Genomic DNA, 20,344 nt, shown 5'->3' with positions numbered 1-20,344 from the left:
TTTTTTTGTCTGCAAAAACATTAAGGGAACATTCCATTTTCTCATTATGGGAATGACTTTTTGAATGCCTTGAAAAACATTTTGAAACTAGTAAAGTAGTAACAAAAGTAGAAACATAAACATAAAAAAAGAGTCATGAAAAGTGTCATGAAATTAGTATACATGATGTTTTTGTGCTAATGTTTTGAGAACGTTATTAAACTTTGAACGAATATTCTATTAACATTACTGGAGGTATGTCTATTTTAACTGCGAGAGAACCTTGCCAGAACATTCCCTGTTAGCTGGGATTATATTTGTACAACATTATGTTAGCATTTTTTGCGGCGTTAAAAAATGCTAACTAAGGCAGTGGTGCGTAACATCGTGAAGACAAATGCAAAGGTCAAGCAAGTGGAAACAATGAGGCACTTTGTCTTGCTGTGTTTACTGCAGCGCAGCATTGTATCTTTTAAGAGCATGTTTAGATTTATAGAGGATCAAATAGTCTTGTTAAGGACGACGTTCCCTCTGCAAGTGGACGAAAGCCACTTCTCATAAAAGCAGATGCACCTATGATGGTTTCCACAGGTGGGAAGCGAGCGACATACATAGCTGAACTCTGTTTAGCTGCTTATTGAGATGCCAAGGTGTTTGAAAAGAAGCTGCGTTCTGCCAAACAGAAAGTTCCTCCCAGGACGGTGAGAATCCGTGACAGGATTTTGCTCAAGGTTACGACATGGACTTGCCAAATAGCTCTGAAAAATAAATGGGACCCCCGTGGTTCGGTCTAGAACGATGAAGAGCGTAAACGTCGGACGCCGGAGTTTATGCTTCGCTTCCCACTTGAACCAAAATGCAGTCGCCTCGCTAATGAAAATAAACGGAGGCAGCGCGAGGAGGAGGAGGGGATGAGGGCTGTCATTATAATAATAGGTGTTCGGACGCTTGTGAAACCCACACGCGTGTTTTGTCTTTAGCATGGAAGGTTTACATAGCACTTGAAACTCAAGCATATTTCTCCCATGCAGATAAGGCAACGCTCTACTGCGCTGATGAGGAAAAATAAACACGGAGGCACGTTACTGAAAAGACGGGGCAAGAGCTGGGGAAAGAGAAAGAGACGAGAGAGTTTTATAGGTGGACCCTCCTCTCTCCTCTTCTCCCGGTTACAAACAACATTCCTGTGAGGGTCCCAAACGAGAGGGGAGCAAGGGCTACAGGAAGAGGAAGTTGTAAATTTGGCAAACTCTGCCTCTTTTCATTCTCTTTGGCTTCTTTTTTGTTCTTCTCTCTGTCTCTTCATCTTACATGTAAGACGCAGATGCGCACACTCACCGCACTGTTTGATGTTACAGTACTCCCATGGAGTGCTCGGATCGGTGGTGAAACACCAGGGTCTCTGGCGCCCGTCTGGGTTCCTGCAGTAGTTGTCCTTTAGACCTTTATCGGGGTACCTGTCACAGAAAGGACAGAACGAACACACTTAACACGCCACATATCAACTATCCCCGTTCTACGTAAACTTTGATTTATAGGCAGGATAAAATTTTAATAACCTCCAGAAAATACATAAGATGCTGTCTGCTACTGGTACAACATGACTTCTCAAAGCACAGAAGCCTGTCGCTTTGCACACATGTAAAGACTCATTGTTATACAAGTCACAATTCTTTTGAACTTTCTGTCTATTAAAAATCATGAGAAGCAAATCAGCATATTAGAATGATTTCTGAAGGATAATGTGACACTGAAGACTGGAGTAATGTTGCTGAAAATGCAATTTTATCATCACAGGAATATATTACACTTAAACATATTAAAACAAAAAAAAACAATCGTTTTGCTAGATAAGACCCTCCTTCCTTAGCTGGGATTGTTTACAACCGCATTTGGGATCGTTTGAAGCCGCATTTAAACTTTTGGAAGATCAAAATCGGGGCACCATAGCAGTTTATTATATCGGGAAAAATGCTGAAATGTTTTCCTCAAAAAACATAATTTCTTTACGACTGAAGAAAGAAAGACATGAACATCGTGGAAGACAAGGGGGTGAGTAAATTATTTGTAAATTGTTGTTCTGGAAGTGGACTTCTCCTTTAAACTAACATTTGTGCTTCACTGTTTTTTATTGCTAAGTTCTACTGTACAGACGTGAATTTACTCTTCCTTCAGCCTGAGGCTTATTCAATTCAATTTGATGTGAAAGGGCTTTTACATTTGCTAAAAATATAACGTTTTATACTAAAAACAAACAAACAAGCGCTGTCCAGATTTTAAAAGTAACGCAAAAGTAATGTAACACGTTACTTTTCAAAAAAGTAGTTACTTTTTTAGAAAGTAATGCAATATTGTAATGCATTACTTTTAAAATTACACTGAAATACGTAGTAGAAAACCAATGAGAGATTTATGTTATTTTAAAAAAATCCACATTGTTTTATACATATTTTGGACTATGGGGGGTGCCATTATTTTGATGACATCAAATGGTCGCACTCAGGGAGCTACTGGTGCTGCCTGTTGCTATTTTTACAACAACTCGAAAAATAAAATACTGATATGATGACCACAGCTACTGAAAAAGCCTACAAGTGGCAATGGATATAAGCGTAGACTTAAACCAAAAGCCGTACCATTGATTTCCCCAAATCCACGCTGAGAAACTCCTTCAGTGGCTGCAGCGTCATGACAAGTGTCGGCATGTTTACATCCTGCCAGGATGGCATCTAGTGTTTCTTGTCTCTGTGATTTGTAAGCTCTTTCAGTAGCTGCAATCGACTAAAAGCATCAAAGGCATCAGGGCTAAGGTGGAAAGAACAAAGACGCAAGTCCACAGGCATCTTCCCATTCTTTTCTCCTCTTCTTATCGCTGAGAAAAGTAGTGAAGACTTACATTGCTTCTCTTGTTGCCCTTCGACTGAAAATTACAACCAAAAACTGCACAATGTGGCACCGTTTTAGTATTTTGTGTATTCCGAGTTGTGGTAAAAATAGCAACAGGTAGTGCCAGTAGCTCACCGAGAGCAACCATTTCACACCATCGAAATAATGGCGCCCACCGCAGTCCAAAATATACATAAAACGATGTGGATTTTTTAAATAATGTAAATCTTTCATGGGTTAATCTTTCTTTCATTTACATTATATTAAGCCATACAAGTCTTAATACCCATGGTTACCTTTAAGACATCATAGACAATTTTTTGGTAGGTTCACACAAAGCAGCCATTTGATTCAGTTATTTATATCAGATGGGTTCATGACACAGTTCCCATGAGGTCAAGTGGGAAAAACGTTATTGATTTTTAAAATATTTTTAAAAGTTGCTCACGAATGCCATTCCGGATTAGGTTAAATTCAAAAGTATGCAATCTGACATGTTAGAAAAAATGGACTTTGTGTGTTTAGAGACTCTTAAGGGAGCGTATTCAAACAAACAGACATTTATTTCAAGATTAACGATATTGTTATTTCCCAGAACTAAAGATGTAACTGGGCCACTGGAAAGGTCACGCAAAAAGAAAATGCCATTGAATGGAAAGTGCATGTACATCAGGTAGCAATGTGGTCAACTCTTTCAGTTGCTATTCTCCACACAATAGGTGTTTAATTGAGTAAAGATGTGCAAGGAGCTTTAAAACTTATTTTTGTCCAACATGAACATGGTCCAAGCCGATTACATTTTTCCAAAACAAAGAGTAGTTTTTCATGACTGCTGCTGGCCATCACTTTGAGATGCCTGCTCACATTGTGATTTCAGACAGATTAAAGCATATCTGAGTTGTTTTCCACAATTAACGTTAAATGACATAAGCCCATTGATCCAATCGTGACCCCAATTTTCTTCAGCATAACATTATCAAATCACTGACTAGTTTTGAAACTGATATCTGATACTTTCTTTGAAACTGAATCATATTAACATTAACTACCACTACATTTTCAGAAAAAAATGTGAGTGGTGCTTGCAGTGCAAAAATCACCAAAACTCACTGAAGTGTTTTAAGTGGTTTCCAGGGCATTGCCATGGGGTTGCGAAAGTGTTCTGAGTGCTTGTTATTTAGTTTGTTTGTTTTCATGTAATTAGAGAGTTCTAGAAGGTTTCTGAGTCTCAACTTAAATCAGGCCACCCCCCAAGTCTCCAAAATATTTCAGATAGGTCCATCTTTAAAGGAGTTTTTCGACATACCCTAACTGTCTTGAACCAGAGTACACAAAGTTCAATGAGAGCAAGGCAAGACGAGTGTGTAAGAATAAAAAGTATTTAAATTTTACTTTTTTAATGAAAATAACTGATTGTTTCGCTAGATAAGACCCTTCTTCATCAGCTGGGATTGTTTACAACCACATTTCGGATCGTTTGAAGCCACATTTAAACTGCATTTTGGAAGTTCAAACTCAGGGCACCATAGCAGTCCATCATATGGAAAAAAATGCTGAAATGTTTTCCTCAAAAAACATAATTTCTTTACGACTGAAGAAAGAAAGACATGAACATCTTGGATGACAAGGAGGTAAGTACATTATCTGTAAATCTTTGTTTTGGAAGTGGACTTCTCCTTTAAAGGTCTTCACAGTAACCCGTCAAAATAAAAGTTAGAAAACTGAGAAACTGTGACAAAAATATATTATTTAATGTCATGATAATACTACAACTAATAAAAAATTAAGGAATATTTAGAGAAATATGTAAATACACAACAAGTATTTCAGTATAAAAAATAGTAACACTTTATTTTAAGGTGTCCATAATACAGAGTAATTACCTAATTAAGTACTTAGTAGCAGCTGTTGTACTTACATGAAACAAAATGTACTTACCATGTAACTAAGTTATGGAACGGCCTGTAATTACAGTTTGTAAATATGTAGATGTAATAGGCAGCTACTGTTACACATATGTAACAAGCCGAGTCTGTTACACAGCTACTTGTACACTTAAGTACAATCTTGATACATTTTATTTTAAGTAGCTTATGCCTGTGTAATTTTAATGTAATTAGAAAGGTTTTACATGTATTTAAGCTGTGTACTGGTGGGTTAAATCAAACTAAGGCGCAGCTGGATAAGGTGTACAGTATAGACACACATGCAGTACACTTAAGTACAATCTTGATACACTTTATTTTAAGTAGCTTATGTCTGTGTACTTACATTTTAATTAAATTGTATAAACTGTTCAACACATATGTAACAATCTTTTGGTTACATATGTAGCTGTGTAAGTACATTTCGTTTCATTAAGTACAACAGTTACTACTAAGTACTTAATTACTCTGTATTATGACACCTTAAAATCAAGGGTTACCAAAAAAAACACAGTAAAAATATAATTAAAAAATTGTAAAATAATTATAATAATAAATTACTTTTTTTATAAAAACAATTATTTAGAGATGCTTTTGATTATCAACATTTAATAAAACCATTAAAATGGAAACCAGAAAATTAATGGAAAACAGAATTTTAATAAATAAAATGATTCCATAAGGCTTAAAATGTGATTTTTGTTAAACTTTTTATAAATTGCTGTTAAGCTATGTAAGTTTCATGATTTCAATTAATTAGACATGCTTTTTGATTAATACAATTCAATTTAACCATTAAAACAGAGTCTAGAAAAATGGAAAAACGGAATCCAGAAAAATTAAAATGGAAAAAAATGAATTTGGCCCTAAACAAGCCACATGATCTGATCTATCATCAATAGTACCCAACAGGCGAACGCAAGAGATTTGCATTTTTCTAAGTATGCCAAATTGGCAAACCCTCTCATATTTATTGAAAATTCTAACCTGAAGTCTGTCTGGCTGATGTTGTCCCTTTGTACTTTCTGGTGGGTCTCATACCTTTTGGGGTGGAAAAGGTGCTTATGTGGCTCCTCAAGGTCCCAGCGCTGACATTCCCGACCGCTCTCCGTGTGGTCCATTGGTCCACGGTAACTTTCTCCGTTACACGTCATACACTCCACTATGGATAAGGAACATGTTAAGAATGTGATTTAATTACTATTAAGAATGTGAACCAGGAAAAGGCCCAAAAGAGTCCAGCTGAGTGACATTAGCATGCTTGTAGAGGATGACTCAACCGGGTTCAACCTCGGCTGTCATGATTGGAACTGTGGCAGAATGCTGGTAGTAAATTAGTGCACGTTTGTTACGCATAGGCTAATCACTAACGATAAATGACTGCAGGGATTGCAATCCCATTTATCAAGAAGACAAGCAATTACGGAGCCCCATGTGACCCCTAGATTGTCTAAAAATAAATCATCTGACGCTTCAATTTACTACACAGACTTACCACCCATTAGGCCTTCCTTTTAACCCCAAATGTACTTTGCTGCTTCTAACAGATTTCGTACGATCAAAGGTTAGAGCAACGTGTAATTATTATAGTGCTTAGTAAAGAGCTTAGTCACTGTAGGATCAAACCAAATATCACAACAGATGGGGGTCACCTCAGCTCGAGTCATCTTTCTAAATCCTGTTATTAGTTGTACAGTACACACAGTATTGCTGTAGCAGAAACAGATGTTAATGTCAGCCACTCTCATGGAAGCATGATTTTACTTCCTCGTGTTTGTGTGTTTTTGATTATGGGAAACTAATTTATTAACAAACCCTCCCAGCCATATTTCACCATGCAACTCTTCAAATAGACAAGAGGCTCTTTTTGTTGGCCTGATCGCTATCGCTGCAGAAAATCCCTTTTTATGCATGCAATCAATGTGATCTCCTCTTAACGAAAATCCCCAGTCACACCAACAATTAAGCGCTTTGATTTGTCTTGAATAGATAACGCTTTGAACCTAATAAATTAACAATGGACATGAAAAAGCTGTTTTTAAAAGTCTGAAAATCTAGAGTTCATATTAAGCATTCATCAGTTTAAACTGCTAACCAAACCAATAGAAAAGAGAGTCTTAACATCACAACTGCTTCTCCAAAACAGTCAATTGAGAACAAAAGGAGACTTTTAAAATCTTCTGATTTGCAGGTTTTGATCATGACAAAAACATGCTTCGTTTAGCCTGTTTTAAACTGTTTATCATTAAATGTCAAAAGTAATTCTTCCCACAAAGACCAAATGATCTTAATAATATTCAGATTAATTTAATAGTTATACAGTCTGGTTAACAATTTTCATCCTAAATCATTTTAGCGCAGCTATCTGACACAAAGTTGCTACATACATAACCAGTCAAAAGTTTTTGAACGGTAAGATTTTTTATGTTTTTAAAGACGTCTCTTCTGCTCACCAAGCCTGCATTTATTTGATCTGAAGTACAGCAAAAACAGTAAAAATTTTTAAATATTTTTACTATTTAAAATAACTGTTTTCTATTTGAATATATTTTGAAATGTAATTTATTCCTGTGATTTCAAAGCTGGATTTTTAGCATCATTACTTCAGTCACATGATCCTTCAGAAATCATTTTAATAATCTGATTCTGAACATTTATTATTATTATTATTATTATGTTGAGTAGAATTCAGGTTTCTTTGATGAATAGAAAGGTCAGAATAACAGCATTTATCTGAAACAGAAACCTTTTGTAACATTATAAATGTCTTTATCATCACTTTTGATCAATTTAAAGTATCCTTGCTAATTAAAGGTATTAATTTCTACAATTTCTTTCTAATAGTAATAATAATAATAATAATAATAAAATTAATAAAATGTTTCTTGAAAAGCACATCAACATATTAGAATGATTTCTGAAAGATCATGTGACACTGACGACTGGAGTAATGATGCTGAAAATTTAATTTTGATCACAGGAATAAATTACATTTTAAAATATATTAAAATTAAAAGCAGTTATTTTAAATAGTAAAATTATTTCACTATATTACTGCCTTTGCTGTATTTTGGATCAAATAAATGCAGGCTTGATGAGCAGATGAGAATTCATTAAAACATTAAAAATCTTACTGTTCAAAAACTTTTGACTGGTAGTGTATGCATATTTGAAAGCTATAAAACTGCATACTCTGAAACAATAAAATGAAAAAGTTGCTGCTCTCGAACTCACCCTCCGAGCATTGTGGGATGCTGCAGTCCTGGTGGCGTATTTTGGGGTCTGTGGTAAAGCACCAAGGACCTGTTGTGGTGTTGTCTGGATTGCGACATAAATTCTCCCGTAGATCTCTGTGCTTGTGCCTCTGGGGTAAGAAACTAATGGAGTGAGAAGAAAAACATAAAACAGAGGTGATGTTTGTGAATCATACACAAGCAAAATTGCTCCAAATTTCTTAAACAACATACTGTTACTCTCTGCAACGCTACTTGACATTTTTAGCTGCAGAGAGCTAACAATCGTTAACAATCCATTGCAGTTATTAGCTTTTTTGTCTTTTAACTACAGCAACATCTAAACTAAGAATCACTTATGAAAGAATTTTACTGCATGTCACATGACATAATTCTGACTTCCAGCCAAGTACAACAGGAGATCTCAATAATTTATATTTACATTAATAAGAGTGGCACGACTAACAATATCTTCAACATCAGAACGCAGCTGCTATTCTACATTTCATTGTGATGCAAGAGCTTAACATGCATGTGGCTCTGGGGAAATTGTTGCATCTTCCTTTTTTTACTTATGGAAATAGCTTTTATCTTAAAACAACAAATGAATGTAGACAAATAATGACTTTGGCAAGAGAATGGGGTAGTGTAAAGTATTTGGTCAGAGAAGGTCAAACTGCTCAGTGCCTGAGTTAGAATACTCTCATTACGAGCACTGTTGTTTCAATAGCTTTTTTCCATGGCTGTTTGAACGTCATGAACGTAGCATAACACAAAAACAAATGCTTTTGGCTACCAATGCTATTACAGAACTACTCAGTTATCTTTTATCAAACAATCCATTTATTTTGAAACCAAAAGCTCTGAAAATAAATGGGTTACTATTAAGTTAGTATATGCGGCACCATGATAGAGTGACTCACCCCCATCTAGAACGAAACAGCATTTTCTAGGCCACAAATATGACTGGACTCATATGACTTTAAACCAGCTGTTCATTTTTGTATAGTGGTAAACTCTGAGAGTTTCAAAAAGTCAAATATTTGTAAACCATTAATAAATCATTGCCTTAAGCCAAACGGTAATTATCTTTTGTGTAATTGCCTCTGGTATTCACAACACAAATCAAAAAAGTTCATGTGATTGATGAATACAGATAAAGAATGCAATCTGTGACAAATTAGCTGACCTACAGGCCTGTGTGGTATTCCAAAACGTTCAGGTCCATTGGTTTTTTGAGCCGATAAAGCTTGCCTGTGATGTTTCAGAGGCAAGCATATCAAAAGCCGGCTTTAAAACTACTGATGTCTATTAGAGAGATAAAAAGAGTTGAAGGAAAAAAGAAGAGGGGGGGGATATCTAGAGCGGGAAAGTTGGTGGTAAGGGTTCAAGGTCTCTGAAAGGTAATCGCATTTTCAGGTTTTAAGAAAAGTGCATAAAACTTTTGCACGGCAAAAACAGGGCAGATCTATCGTATCGACTTGCAGCACAGGAAGTAAATCGAAAGTCCCTAATGAATTCCTGTAGCCGTAATGAACTCAAAGACGTGTTCTGCATTAGGTATCTTATCTCAGCTTGTGCTGCTTTCCGTCAAAACTCCCACTTATGCACAAACCCTCAAATCCTCTAAACGTGACATCTGTTCTGGGCTTCTTGGTGTTTATTTTTAGATGTTAGTGTATACAGAAATGTATATTTTGGGTAAACTTGCACTGAAGTATTTATGCATAGGCATAATTGTAAACAAACATCTATTTCTGGTGATGCAAGAACGGAAGCAATTGTTTGAAAATGTGCATCGGCCGCTCGTTGGCGTTCCTGCCATTGACCTAATTGTCTCCGTCGGCGCTCCACTTCTGAGAATCGTCGAGTTGCACTTACTGTCACACTTGGACTCAGCGAGAACCCTCGAACGAGTGAGACAACGCACATAAAACTGCACATTCATCATCATTAGAGACTAATGGGGATTTTTACGACTCACAGAGTCTGTTTTGCCATTAGCTATCTAATAGTGTAATATGTGCATAAATAAATAAACTGAAACATACTAAAGAGATGTTAACAGCTAACTACACTCCACAAGACTTTTGATAGCCATAGAAATGCACATAGTGGGTAATTGAGTTTAATTGCCCGTGGAGAGACAGTCCAAACTAGAAATGAGAGGTAAAGAGGATGACTAAGCACTTACTTGTGTTCATGCGGCGTTTTGGAATTCCAGAGTTGGCACTGGACTCCACTCTTGGTCACCGATCTCTTTCCTTTGTAATTGAGTCCATTGCCAATGATGCATTCTCTCATGAAGTCTGAAGGACATCAAACATACAGACACACATTAGATTATGTAATATTTATGTGCAAAAGATGTAAACTGAACATTAAACATAATGGCCTACTTATAAACTACCAGTCAAAAGTTTTTGAACACTAAGATTTTTAATGTTTTTTAAAGAAGTCTCTTCTGCTCACCAAGGTTGAATTTATTTAATCTAAAATACAGTAAAAGCAGTAATATTATGAAATATTATTACAATTAAAAAGAACTGTTTTTTTAAACATTTTTAATTATAATTTATATCTGTGATGACAAAGCCAAATTTGTGTCATGTGATCCTTCAAAAACCATTATAATACTGAATGCTGATTTGGTGTTTTTGTAATATCATAAATGTCTTTACTGTCACTTTTGATCAATTTAAAGTGCACTGGCTGAATAAAAGAAACACAAGTCTTACTGAACACAAAGTTAAGAGTCTCTAAATGTCACTGTTGCACTGTGCTGTCAGCAGTAATACATACAGACAAGCAAAGTCAACAGAAATCCAAGCTTGATCTTTGTGTTTTTGGGTCAAGTGCTACATAAACACTTGAAAAACATGAAGTCTTATAAACGTCAAGTCTTTCAGACTTGAGAAAATCTGCAATACTGTTAGAAATTGAAGAAACAAACAGTGGAGCATTTACTTTCAGTGAGTAAAACTCATTTTGCTGTGTCACCCTAATCATGGTGGTGGATAGATAGAATGTGCGTGTGTGATTGCATGAGTGTGTCATCATCACATGGACACTGATCTCACATTTATTCACACTGAAACTTAATTAATCCTTAAGAGGCCGATTCTTGGCTAAGGTTTGAGAACATATTATGAAACCTATCAGTGGCAGATCATGTCAGCATAAGCTTTAACTCTAGATGTCTTTGAGATTTAAAAGGGTTTAAAAACAAATCACACACCAATATAGACATTTAGGCGCAATATCAGTTATAAGCATAAAAAAAGATTTTTTTAAACTGAAACTGATACTGATCAAAAATCTATACTGTTTTGGAATTTCAACTAAAGCCAAATCTACAAATTTACATTCTGCATTAGAGATTTTATGCATTAAATAAGATTACTTTTGAACCTAATGTAGAAAAAGACTAGTGCTTAAATTGAAAAAACTGTGCAAGCTTCTAATACTGGCTTAATAAGAATTAAATAGATAACTGTATAAGGTACTAATATTGGTAGATGTCGATATGGACATTTTTATAAGATATGTGACCCTGGACCACAAAACCAGTCATTAGGGTCATTTTTTAATGACTGTTTTTGATTTATATATCATGAACAAATAAGCTTTCCATTGATGTATGGTTTGTTAGGATAGGACAATATTTGGCCAAGATACAACTATTTGAAAATCTGGAATCTGTGCAAAAAAATCTAAATATTGAGAAAATCGCTTTAAAGTTGTCCAAATTAGGTCTTCAGCAATGCCTATTACTAATCAAAAATTAAGTTTTGATATATATGATAGGAAATTTACAAAATATCTTCATGGAACATGATTTTTACTTAATATACTCATGATTTTTGGCATAAAAGAAAAATCAATCATTTTGACTCATACAATGTATTATTGGCTATTGCTACAAATATACCCTTGCAACTTATGACTGGTTTTGTGGTCCAGGGTCACATATGCTCTCTGGCCCTGCAGATATAAAGAAGGTTTTTTACCTTTCTTCTCATATAGGTCGAAGTTGGAGTCATTCTCAATGCGGACACCAACGGTGAGGCTGTCATAGGAGAGTAAATGACACTTTGCAGTCTTCTGATTAAAGCTGAATGCTCTGCAAAGATGTATGACATATTAATCATATTAAATTATGTTAAGCATATTAAAACAAGAGGATGGTGACAAACGCGACTTCATGTCATCAGTAGATACTCTTATCATGTAAAGCAAAGCATAAAATAGCTATTGTTGTCAGATTTATGTATTCTGAAGTCAGGTGATGTCTCTAAAATAAAAAAATGAAAGCATTGCAAGAGCTAAAGGTCAAATGCCATGCAACCTCATGCAATTTCTATCTACTAAGAGCTGCATTTTCTTTCCATGCAGAAGTAACCAGAGGTCGTTGACCTTAAACATCAAAATAGGAAATACTCGGACTGCTGATTTTCGATTTCCACTGGTGAAACAGATTCCAGCTGCTTCCTCTCACACTGCGTTGTACACAATTAGCTAATGCAATTCTATGTCAAATCAGACAGTTTGCAAAAGCATGCTTCTTTTATTTAGACACACTTCAGCTGTTTACGATTACGTGTAAGGTGGAGCGTCTTCGTGCTTTAACCTTTGTAGACCTCTGTACCTGCAGGTGAACTGGAGCTTTCTGTTGCGACTACAGCGGCGTGCACACTTTCCCACACTCATCTTGCGGCCTTTGGACATGTAGGACGCATCAGGTGGCGCGACCAAGCTCACGGCATCGGTCTTCTGGTAGTCTTGTAGAGCATGCCTTTTCGTTTCTGTCAAACAGAACACACATGTTAGAAGCGCTAGTCGAATCCAACCATGTGCTTAATGACAGATGGCATGTGATTTTCTTTCTCTTAATCAGACAGATTATAAGCCTCATAGGAGAGGCTATAACAGAGAATATTAAATATACAGCAAAAAAGGAACTAAGATGATGATGAAATTGCATTTCAACAACCTGCTTAGATCAAAATAAGGATGTGCAAAACTACACATTTTCATAATCAACTAGACAGTTGGGTGTCTGAACAACTAGTCTGTGTTAAAAAAATGAATATTTTATCATTCAATCACCCTTATTTGTTTTAAACCTGCATGCATGTCTTTCTTCTTCTGCTGAACACAGATGATGAACGTTTCGTGATTTCCCTCATGCAGACAAATAAAATAAACACATATTTTCCCAATATCCTCTTTTGAGTTTCACAGAAGAAAGAACATCACAGAGATTTGGAAAGACATGAGAGTGAGTAAATTATGACACAGTCTTTATTTTTGGGTGAACTATCAAGTCCACAAGGCCCTAATCAGATTAAACTTTTAGTCAGTTTTACCAGGCCTGATTGTTAACATGCTAAAGCTCTTTCGTTAAATGCAACCAGCTAAAAATATTACACGTAGTTGCCCAACAACTTACTACTAGTAATGTCACTGACTAGTGACTAGTCAGTTATGAGATGTGTACAATACTTGTTAGAGCTTTTTGATAGGACTTAGGTAAGGTTATTTCTATGTGCACATCCGGATGCAAAGGCATCAATTGCGGTCTGCTTTGGTGAGGTGGTGGAGAGAATGGTGAAAGCGAAAGAAAACCCTCTCAAATCACCACCAGAGCCCATCCATGCCAGCTGCAGTCATAAGAATTGAGTTATCTGTCAAGCACATGGTTAGAGAGCACCAGCTTCACAGCCACAAACCGCACTGTGAGATCAGGCACAGTTTTGTGTGTGAAACAAGCCCTAAATTCTAATAGTAGACCAACCAAGGAACATTACACCCGGTCCAAGCTCTAAAACTGACCCAAAGCCAACAGTCATGCTCTTTGAAATGACTCCAGCTCTGAATATTATTAGAAAGTAAGTCTGTACAGAACAACAACCACCAAGGTTGGACAGGTTCGAAAGGTTTTCTAAGCATCTACATCTACAGAATGCATTACTATAAAATCAATAAAAAAACACGATCTAAACTTTGCGCAATCAGCCAACCACACCAATCCTTCAATGTCACCGAAGTCCTGCAGATTAGAAACATAACGACTAAACAGAATAATTAATAGGCTATGTGCAACAAAGCTGTTTTGATTTCAAAAGAAGAGAAGTAGTGCCACACTCCAACACTTCATCTCTCCCTTCGGCTCCACGCATACTGTCGGTGACTCATTTATCCAGATGTTTTGCGAAGAAACAGCCCACTCACCATGAATGTCAACATCTGTGAAGTTTTCCGTAGTGAAACTTAATACAATGTTTGGGAACTGTGACGCTTTTGATACATTTGTAATTTGAGTCATGAACTGCAATTTGTTGGCATGCCCAACGCATTTCAATAGTTTTAGAAAAACAGAAATTTTAGAGATGAAAAACAATGGGGTTTAATCTGAGGATCAAATGTATATAGCACAATCCTTTACAATATAATTAGCACTGTTCTTGGCTGAAGGACGTTGCAACACTGCTGACATACATGTTTACAGTTTGTATCACTCTGGTGGTCACAGGGTTACAGATCAGAGTATGTGATTTGGCTTTTTTGGAACTACTGTTATTGATGAAAAAAATTAAATTGAATAGTGTGATATCCACCTTATTTTTTTTACATAAGAGCGGTCACAGCCATTTGTAAATTGAATGGGTCTGGCTTCAGGTCTCATCTACGTCCAACTATTTTTAGCTGTACAAAACTGCTTGATATTGCAAATTGGTGTGTTGTACCATATTATTTTTATGTATTACCTTAATTAAGAACACACTGGTTTGTAGCGCAAACAGTTGCACCATTTACTGCACTTTGTTATTATTCTCATTATTTCCCTACAGCGGCTAATGAACCGAAAGTCTCGCACATTTGCAGAAAACTGTTTACTTCACATCGAAAAATATTTATTTGTGTAAAAAATACTAAATAATACGAAACAAGGCGGGGCCTGATTTTAGTACACCCCCTTGCTATCTCAAGCTCAGGACACACTGATGATTGGTGTTACGAATCTAGTCGGTGAGCTGCAGACCGCTCACCACCAGACGTCGCTCTCGCCTTTTTGTCACGCACGGACTGTCACACTACACCCCGGACTACACTCCCCATCAGCCATTGCACTTCACCCCCGTCCAATCAGAGACAGTATAAATACCCCGGTCTTCCTGTCACTCTTCGCCGAGTATTGAATTGTATCTATCGTTCATGCAAAGCATTTCTCCGTGTTTCCCCGTGTCTTGTTTCCTGGTTTTGCCTTGTTGTTTTGTTTTATCTGTCTTTCGGAACTTTCGCCTGCCTGACTATTCTCCTGCCTCGCCCCCTGGATAACGTTCGCCGCTGTTCGACCCACGCCCGGATTATGGATTACTCTCTGCCTAGCCCTTATGCACCTGTCTGCTCCCGTCTCGACCCTGCCTGCTTTTCTATGTGTCTGTCTAGCCCTAATAAAGGTTTGCAAATGGATCCGCTCGTCTCTCGTCTCGTTCTCCCCGTGACAGAATACTCGGCCACAAAAGAATCCAGCAGCTTTTCACCCGGACATTCGGCAGATATGGACTTTGACTTCACTCTCTTCAGGATCAAACAGGGACAACGTTCACTCAACCAGTACATCCGTGAGTTCTTAGCCCTAGCTAACTATTCTACTCTCCCGGACTGCACCATAATTGAGATCTTTTGTGATGGCGTGAATGAGCCGTTAAAAGCAAGGCTGAGACGCGAGGGTCCGCGCTCTTCGCTAGTGGCTTTCATGAACTTTGCGTTTATGTGTGTGGGCTCGCCGTGTACTGTGGGAGTCGCGGAGGAGGAACGCGACAACGCGGACATGGTAGCCGCGAACCCCTCTCGCAGATTGGCGGTCACGCCGGATCGCGACCCCACAAACACGTTTGCCGCCTGGATCGCCCGTGAAATGGCGGCCGTGCAGGAGCGCGCTCAAGCAATGGCGGCGACAGCGGTGCCCGTTCACAAGATGGCGGCAGCGCGGCGCGCGCTCACAAGATGGCGGCGACGGCGGAGTCTGTTCACAAGATGGCGGCGGAAACAGAGCTCCGTCACGTCACAGCTGCCATACCAGAGCTAGATGGAGTTACAGCTGCATTTCCTGAGTCAAGTCAAGCTTCCAAGTCAGGTCAAGTTGCAGCTGTACGTCCTGAGTTAAGTCAAGTTCCCAAGTCAAGTCAAGTTGCAGCTGTGTTTCCTGTGTCAAGTCAAGTCAGAGCCATCGCACCTATCTCAAGTCACGTTACAGCCATCTTTCCTGAGCCAAGTACAGTCAAGATGGCTGCCACGCCAGAGCCACTGCACAGGTTGGCCGCCGTCTCCAAGCCACTCCTCAAGATGGCCGTCATCCCAGAGCCGGTTCACAAGATGGCCGCCATCCCCAAATCTGTTCACAAGATGGCAGCCCTCCCACAGCCCGCTCACATGATGGCCCACGTGCTGGACTCACCTCTAATAGCTGTATGGGCAGCCAAGATGGAGCTCCGTCACGTTACAGCTGCTGTTCCTGCAAAAACAAGTCAGGACACCGCTTCATTTCCAGTGTCAAGTCAAGCGTCTCCCAGGCCAAACCAAGCTAAGGCTGCTCTTCCAGAGCCAAGTCAAATTGCAGGTGCATCTTCTGAGTCAAGTCAAGCTCCAGCTGCCACTCCAAGGTCAAGTCAGGCCTCCAAGTCCGGTCAAGCCTTTAAATCCGATCAAGCTTCCAAGTCTGGCCCAGCAACAGGGTCAGGTCAAGACACAGTCGCTGTTCTCCACGAGTCAAGCCAATACACTGCTGTTCTCTACGAGTCAAGCCAACACACTGCTGTTCCTCACGAGTCACGCCAAGTCACAGCTGTGCACCACGAGTTCAGCCAGGAGCCGAGCCAAGTTACTGCTGTTGTTCCAGAGCCAAGTCACGTTACAGCTGTCATTCCCGAACTAAGTCACGTTACAGCTGTCGTTCCTGAAACAAGCCAGGCCAAAGCTGATCTTCATGAGCCAAGCCAGGTCACAGCAGATCTTCGTGAGTCAAGTCCAGTTTCCAAGTCCTGTTTTAATGCAGCTTCAGCCTCCAGTCAAGCTTCAGCCTCCAACCAAGCTTCCGAGTCAGGCCAAGCCAATACTGTGATTCCAGAGTCAAGCAAGTTCACTGCTGCTGCTTCAGAGTCCAGTCAATCCTCCAAGTCACGCAACGTCAGGGCTGTCGTTTCTGAGTCGAGTAAGGTCTCAACCGACATTCCCGAGTCAAGTAAGGTCACAGCTGGTCTCCGTGAACCACGTCAAGTCACAACTGAGCTTCATAAACCTAGTCTTGTCTCGCTCACCCACCCAGAGCCAGGTCTTGTCTCGTCAGACCGCTCCGAGCCTAGTCACGTTTCATCAGACCGCCCAGAGCCCGGTCACGTCTCGTCTGACCACCCAGAGCCTTACCAGGCCTCGTTCGACGGCCCAGAGTCAAGTCATGCCCCGTCCGACTACCCCAAGTCAAGCCACATCTCGTTTGACCTCCCAAGACCACGACCTATCGGGATAGCCAGTGCATTGGGCCCACCACAACCTCCCGCTGCTGCTCTACCTTTAATGGCGATTGCCATCTGGTGTGTGTGGGCTGCACACTGTGCCCCTGAGGCCACGCCTGCTCATAAGTCAGCCCCTGAGGTCGCGTCTGCTCACAAGCCAGCTCCAGAGGCCACGTCTGCTCACAAGTCAGCTCCTGAGGCCACGTCTGCTCACAAGCCTGCTTCTGAGGTCACGTCTGCTCACAAGCCAGCTCCAGAGGCCACGACAGCTCACAAGTCTCCTCCAGAGCTCCCGTCTGGTCACAAGCCTGCTCCAGAGCTCCCGTCTGGTCACAGGCCTGCTCCAGAGCTCCCCTCGGTCGGAGAAGCCGCGCCAATACCTCCTGAGGTGTCAGCTTCGGCTGTAGATCCTCCCTTGGAGGTGGCGTCCCCTTACAAGCTCTCTGCTTCTCCCCCTATTCTGTCTGCCTCCTCTGTCCCTGCTTTCCCCAGGTCCCAGACCGTGACGCGGCCTCCTGCTCCGCCCCGGAGGGCCGCTGCGCCTCCTGCTCCGCCCCGGAGGGCCGCTGCGCCTCCTGTTCTGCCCCGGAGGGCCGCTGCGCCTCCTGCTCCGCCCGGAGGGCTGCTGCGCCTCCTGTTCTGCCCCGGAGGGCTGCTGCGCCTCCTGTTCCGCCTTCTGTTCCGCCCTGGAGGGCTGCAGCACCTTCTCCCCCTATTCTGTCTGCCTACTCTGTCCCTGCTCTCCCCAGGTCCCAGACCGTGACGCGGATTCCGGCTCCGCCCTGGAGGGCTCTAGCGTCGCCTGCTCTGCCTCCGGCTCCGCCCTGGAGGGCTTCTGCTCTGCCCCGGAGGGCTCCTGCTCCGCCTCCGGCTCTGCCCCGGAGGGCTCCTACTACGCCTCCGGCTCCGCCCTGGAGGGCTCCGGCGCCTCATGCCCTGCCTCCGGCTCCACCCTGGAGGGCTTCTGTGCCTCCTGCTCCGCTTCCAGCTGCACCCGGGTGGGCTCCTGCTCTGCCGGTCCTGTCTCAATCACCGGGTCCTCCGCAGGGACCTGGTCCTCCAGCCCTTGCCCTGTCTCGCTCCCGCCCCACCACTCCCATGGACTGTTGTTCTGTTGGAGCGTCTGGAAGCCGCTCTTTGGGGGGGGGGCTATGTTACGAATCTAGTCGGTGAGCTGCAGACCGCTCACCACCAGACGTCGCTCTCGCCTTTTTGTCACGCACGGACTGTCACACTACACCCCGGACTACACTCCCCATCAGCCATTGCACTTCACCCCCGTCCAATCAGAGACAGTATAAATACCCCGGTCTTCCTGTCACTCTTCGCCGAGTATTGAATTGTATCTATCGTTCATGCAAAGCATTTCTCCGTGTTTCCCCGTGTCTTGTTTCCTGGTTTTGCCTTGTTGTTTTGTTTTATCTGTCTTTCGGAACTTTCGCCTGCCTGACTATTCTCCTGCCTCGCCCCCTGGATAACGTTCGCCGCTGTTCGACCCACGCCCGGATTATGGATTACTCTCTGCCTAGCCCTTATGCACCTGTCTGCTCCCGTCTCGACCCTGCCTGCTTTTCTATGTGTCTGTCTAGCCCTAATAAAGGTTTGCAAATGGATCCGCTCGTCTCTCGTCTCGTTCTCCCCGTGACAATTGGAGGGAGGAAGGACGTTTTTTTGGACAAATTACACATATTAATTGTTCACCACAAGACTAGCAATGGGTGCTAACAATGTAAACAAAGTTCATTTTGATTTCAAGAGGACTTTAAATATCCTATGCATGTACTCAATGATAATGCAGTAAATATTTACATATTTGCATAAATATTTAAATAAATTATCCGCGATAATGAGATATATACATAATATAATAATAAATAAGACTTATCTTAAAAAGTAAACAGTGATTTTTAATAAATAAGCACATGAAATAACACATTTTAATAATATATATGTTTTAGGAATTACTATTACAGTGTGTACATTTGTGCTAGCCCTAATTTGTTTCAAATTTGTTTGTATGTAAACATAACTGTAAGTCAACAAGCTTAATATGTTAAAGAAAAACTTGAATATGTTACATTCATGAAAGAAAGATACTTTGCTAATTTTTCAAATGCCAAAAGGCACCAACAGGAATGACCCATAAATAGCATGGAAGCTCAAGCAGAGACAGTGGGCATCTCCAAAACATAGTAACCTCAGTTTAAGCCCTAAAATCATTTATGAGTTATTGCTATTGCTGTAAAACACGATACAGTTGTTACTGTAAACTATGATACATCATACCCATTAAGAAGCTTTCTCTGACTGAAAGAAAAAACTTACCTGAGTAAACCAAAACGGCCACACAGAGCAAAATTTTGTAAATCCACATGTCGCTTTGGATAGTTTTATGTGACCCCGAAAAATACACAAAAAGATGTCGGAAGTCTTGGCGTTTTCCTCCTTTGAATATCTGTAGACAATTTGTAACACTCAAGTATCACAGCAGCGCCAGATACTCTCTAAGTGGCTGTAGCGCTGCTCTTGCGGACAGTGAGCAAACGCGCGATGGACTGACTGAAGATGAGTGCGAGCTGAGAGGCTCTACCTCACGGGCTCCCTCCCCTTTCCCTCAGCCCATTTAAAGTCGCCCCGCCACTGTCCATTCCTCCACATCACATTATCGCGTATTATCGTATTTCCTGATAGACACCGAGGCTGTTGAACCGATCCGGGAAGTAAAATAAATGCAAATTGTTTATATTTGTTGCTGGTCTAATTTATTGGGGCGGATGGAAAGTGTTCAGGAGATGTCAACACA

The 20,344-nt window shown here is 40.5% G+C and overlaps 1 protein-coding gene across 1 annotated transcript in view; it reads right to left on the bottom strand.

The window, feature by feature from the left end:
- LOC127180854 (hepatocyte growth factor) overlaps positions 1-20,118 on the bottom strand; it is a 40,161-nt gene extending 20,043 nt beyond the window's left edge. Inside the window, exons 1-7 of the mRNA XM_051135177.1 lie at positions 19,867-20,118; positions 12,672-12,828; positions 12,034-12,146; positions 10,218-10,332; positions 8,025-8,167; positions 5,832-5,952; positions 1,318-1,436 (exon numbers count right to left, since the gene is read on the bottom strand). Of these exons, the coding sequence (XP_050991134.1) occupies positions 1,318-1,436; positions 5,832-5,952; positions 8,025-8,167; positions 10,218-10,332; positions 12,034-12,146; positions 12,672-12,828; positions 19,867-19,915 (817 nt within the window). The 5' untranslated portion in view covers positions 19,916-20,118. The remainder of the gene's footprint in view (positions 1-1,317; positions 1,437-5,831; positions 5,953-8,024; positions 8,168-10,217; positions 10,333-12,033; positions 12,147-12,671; positions 12,829-19,866) is intronic.
- Between the last annotated feature and the right edge of the window lie 226 nt (positions 20,119-20,344).

This window comes from Labeo rohita, chromosome 18, assembly GCF_022985175.1.
Source record: "Labeo rohita strain BAU-BD-2019 chromosome 18, IGBB_LRoh.1.0, whole genome shotgun sequence".
Lineage (NCBI taxonomy): Eukaryota > Metazoa > Chordata > Actinopteri > Cypriniformes > Cyprinidae > Labeo > Labeo rohita.
Note: the sequence above shows the minus strand (reverse complement) of the source record. Positions and strands in the feature narration are given on the sequence as shown.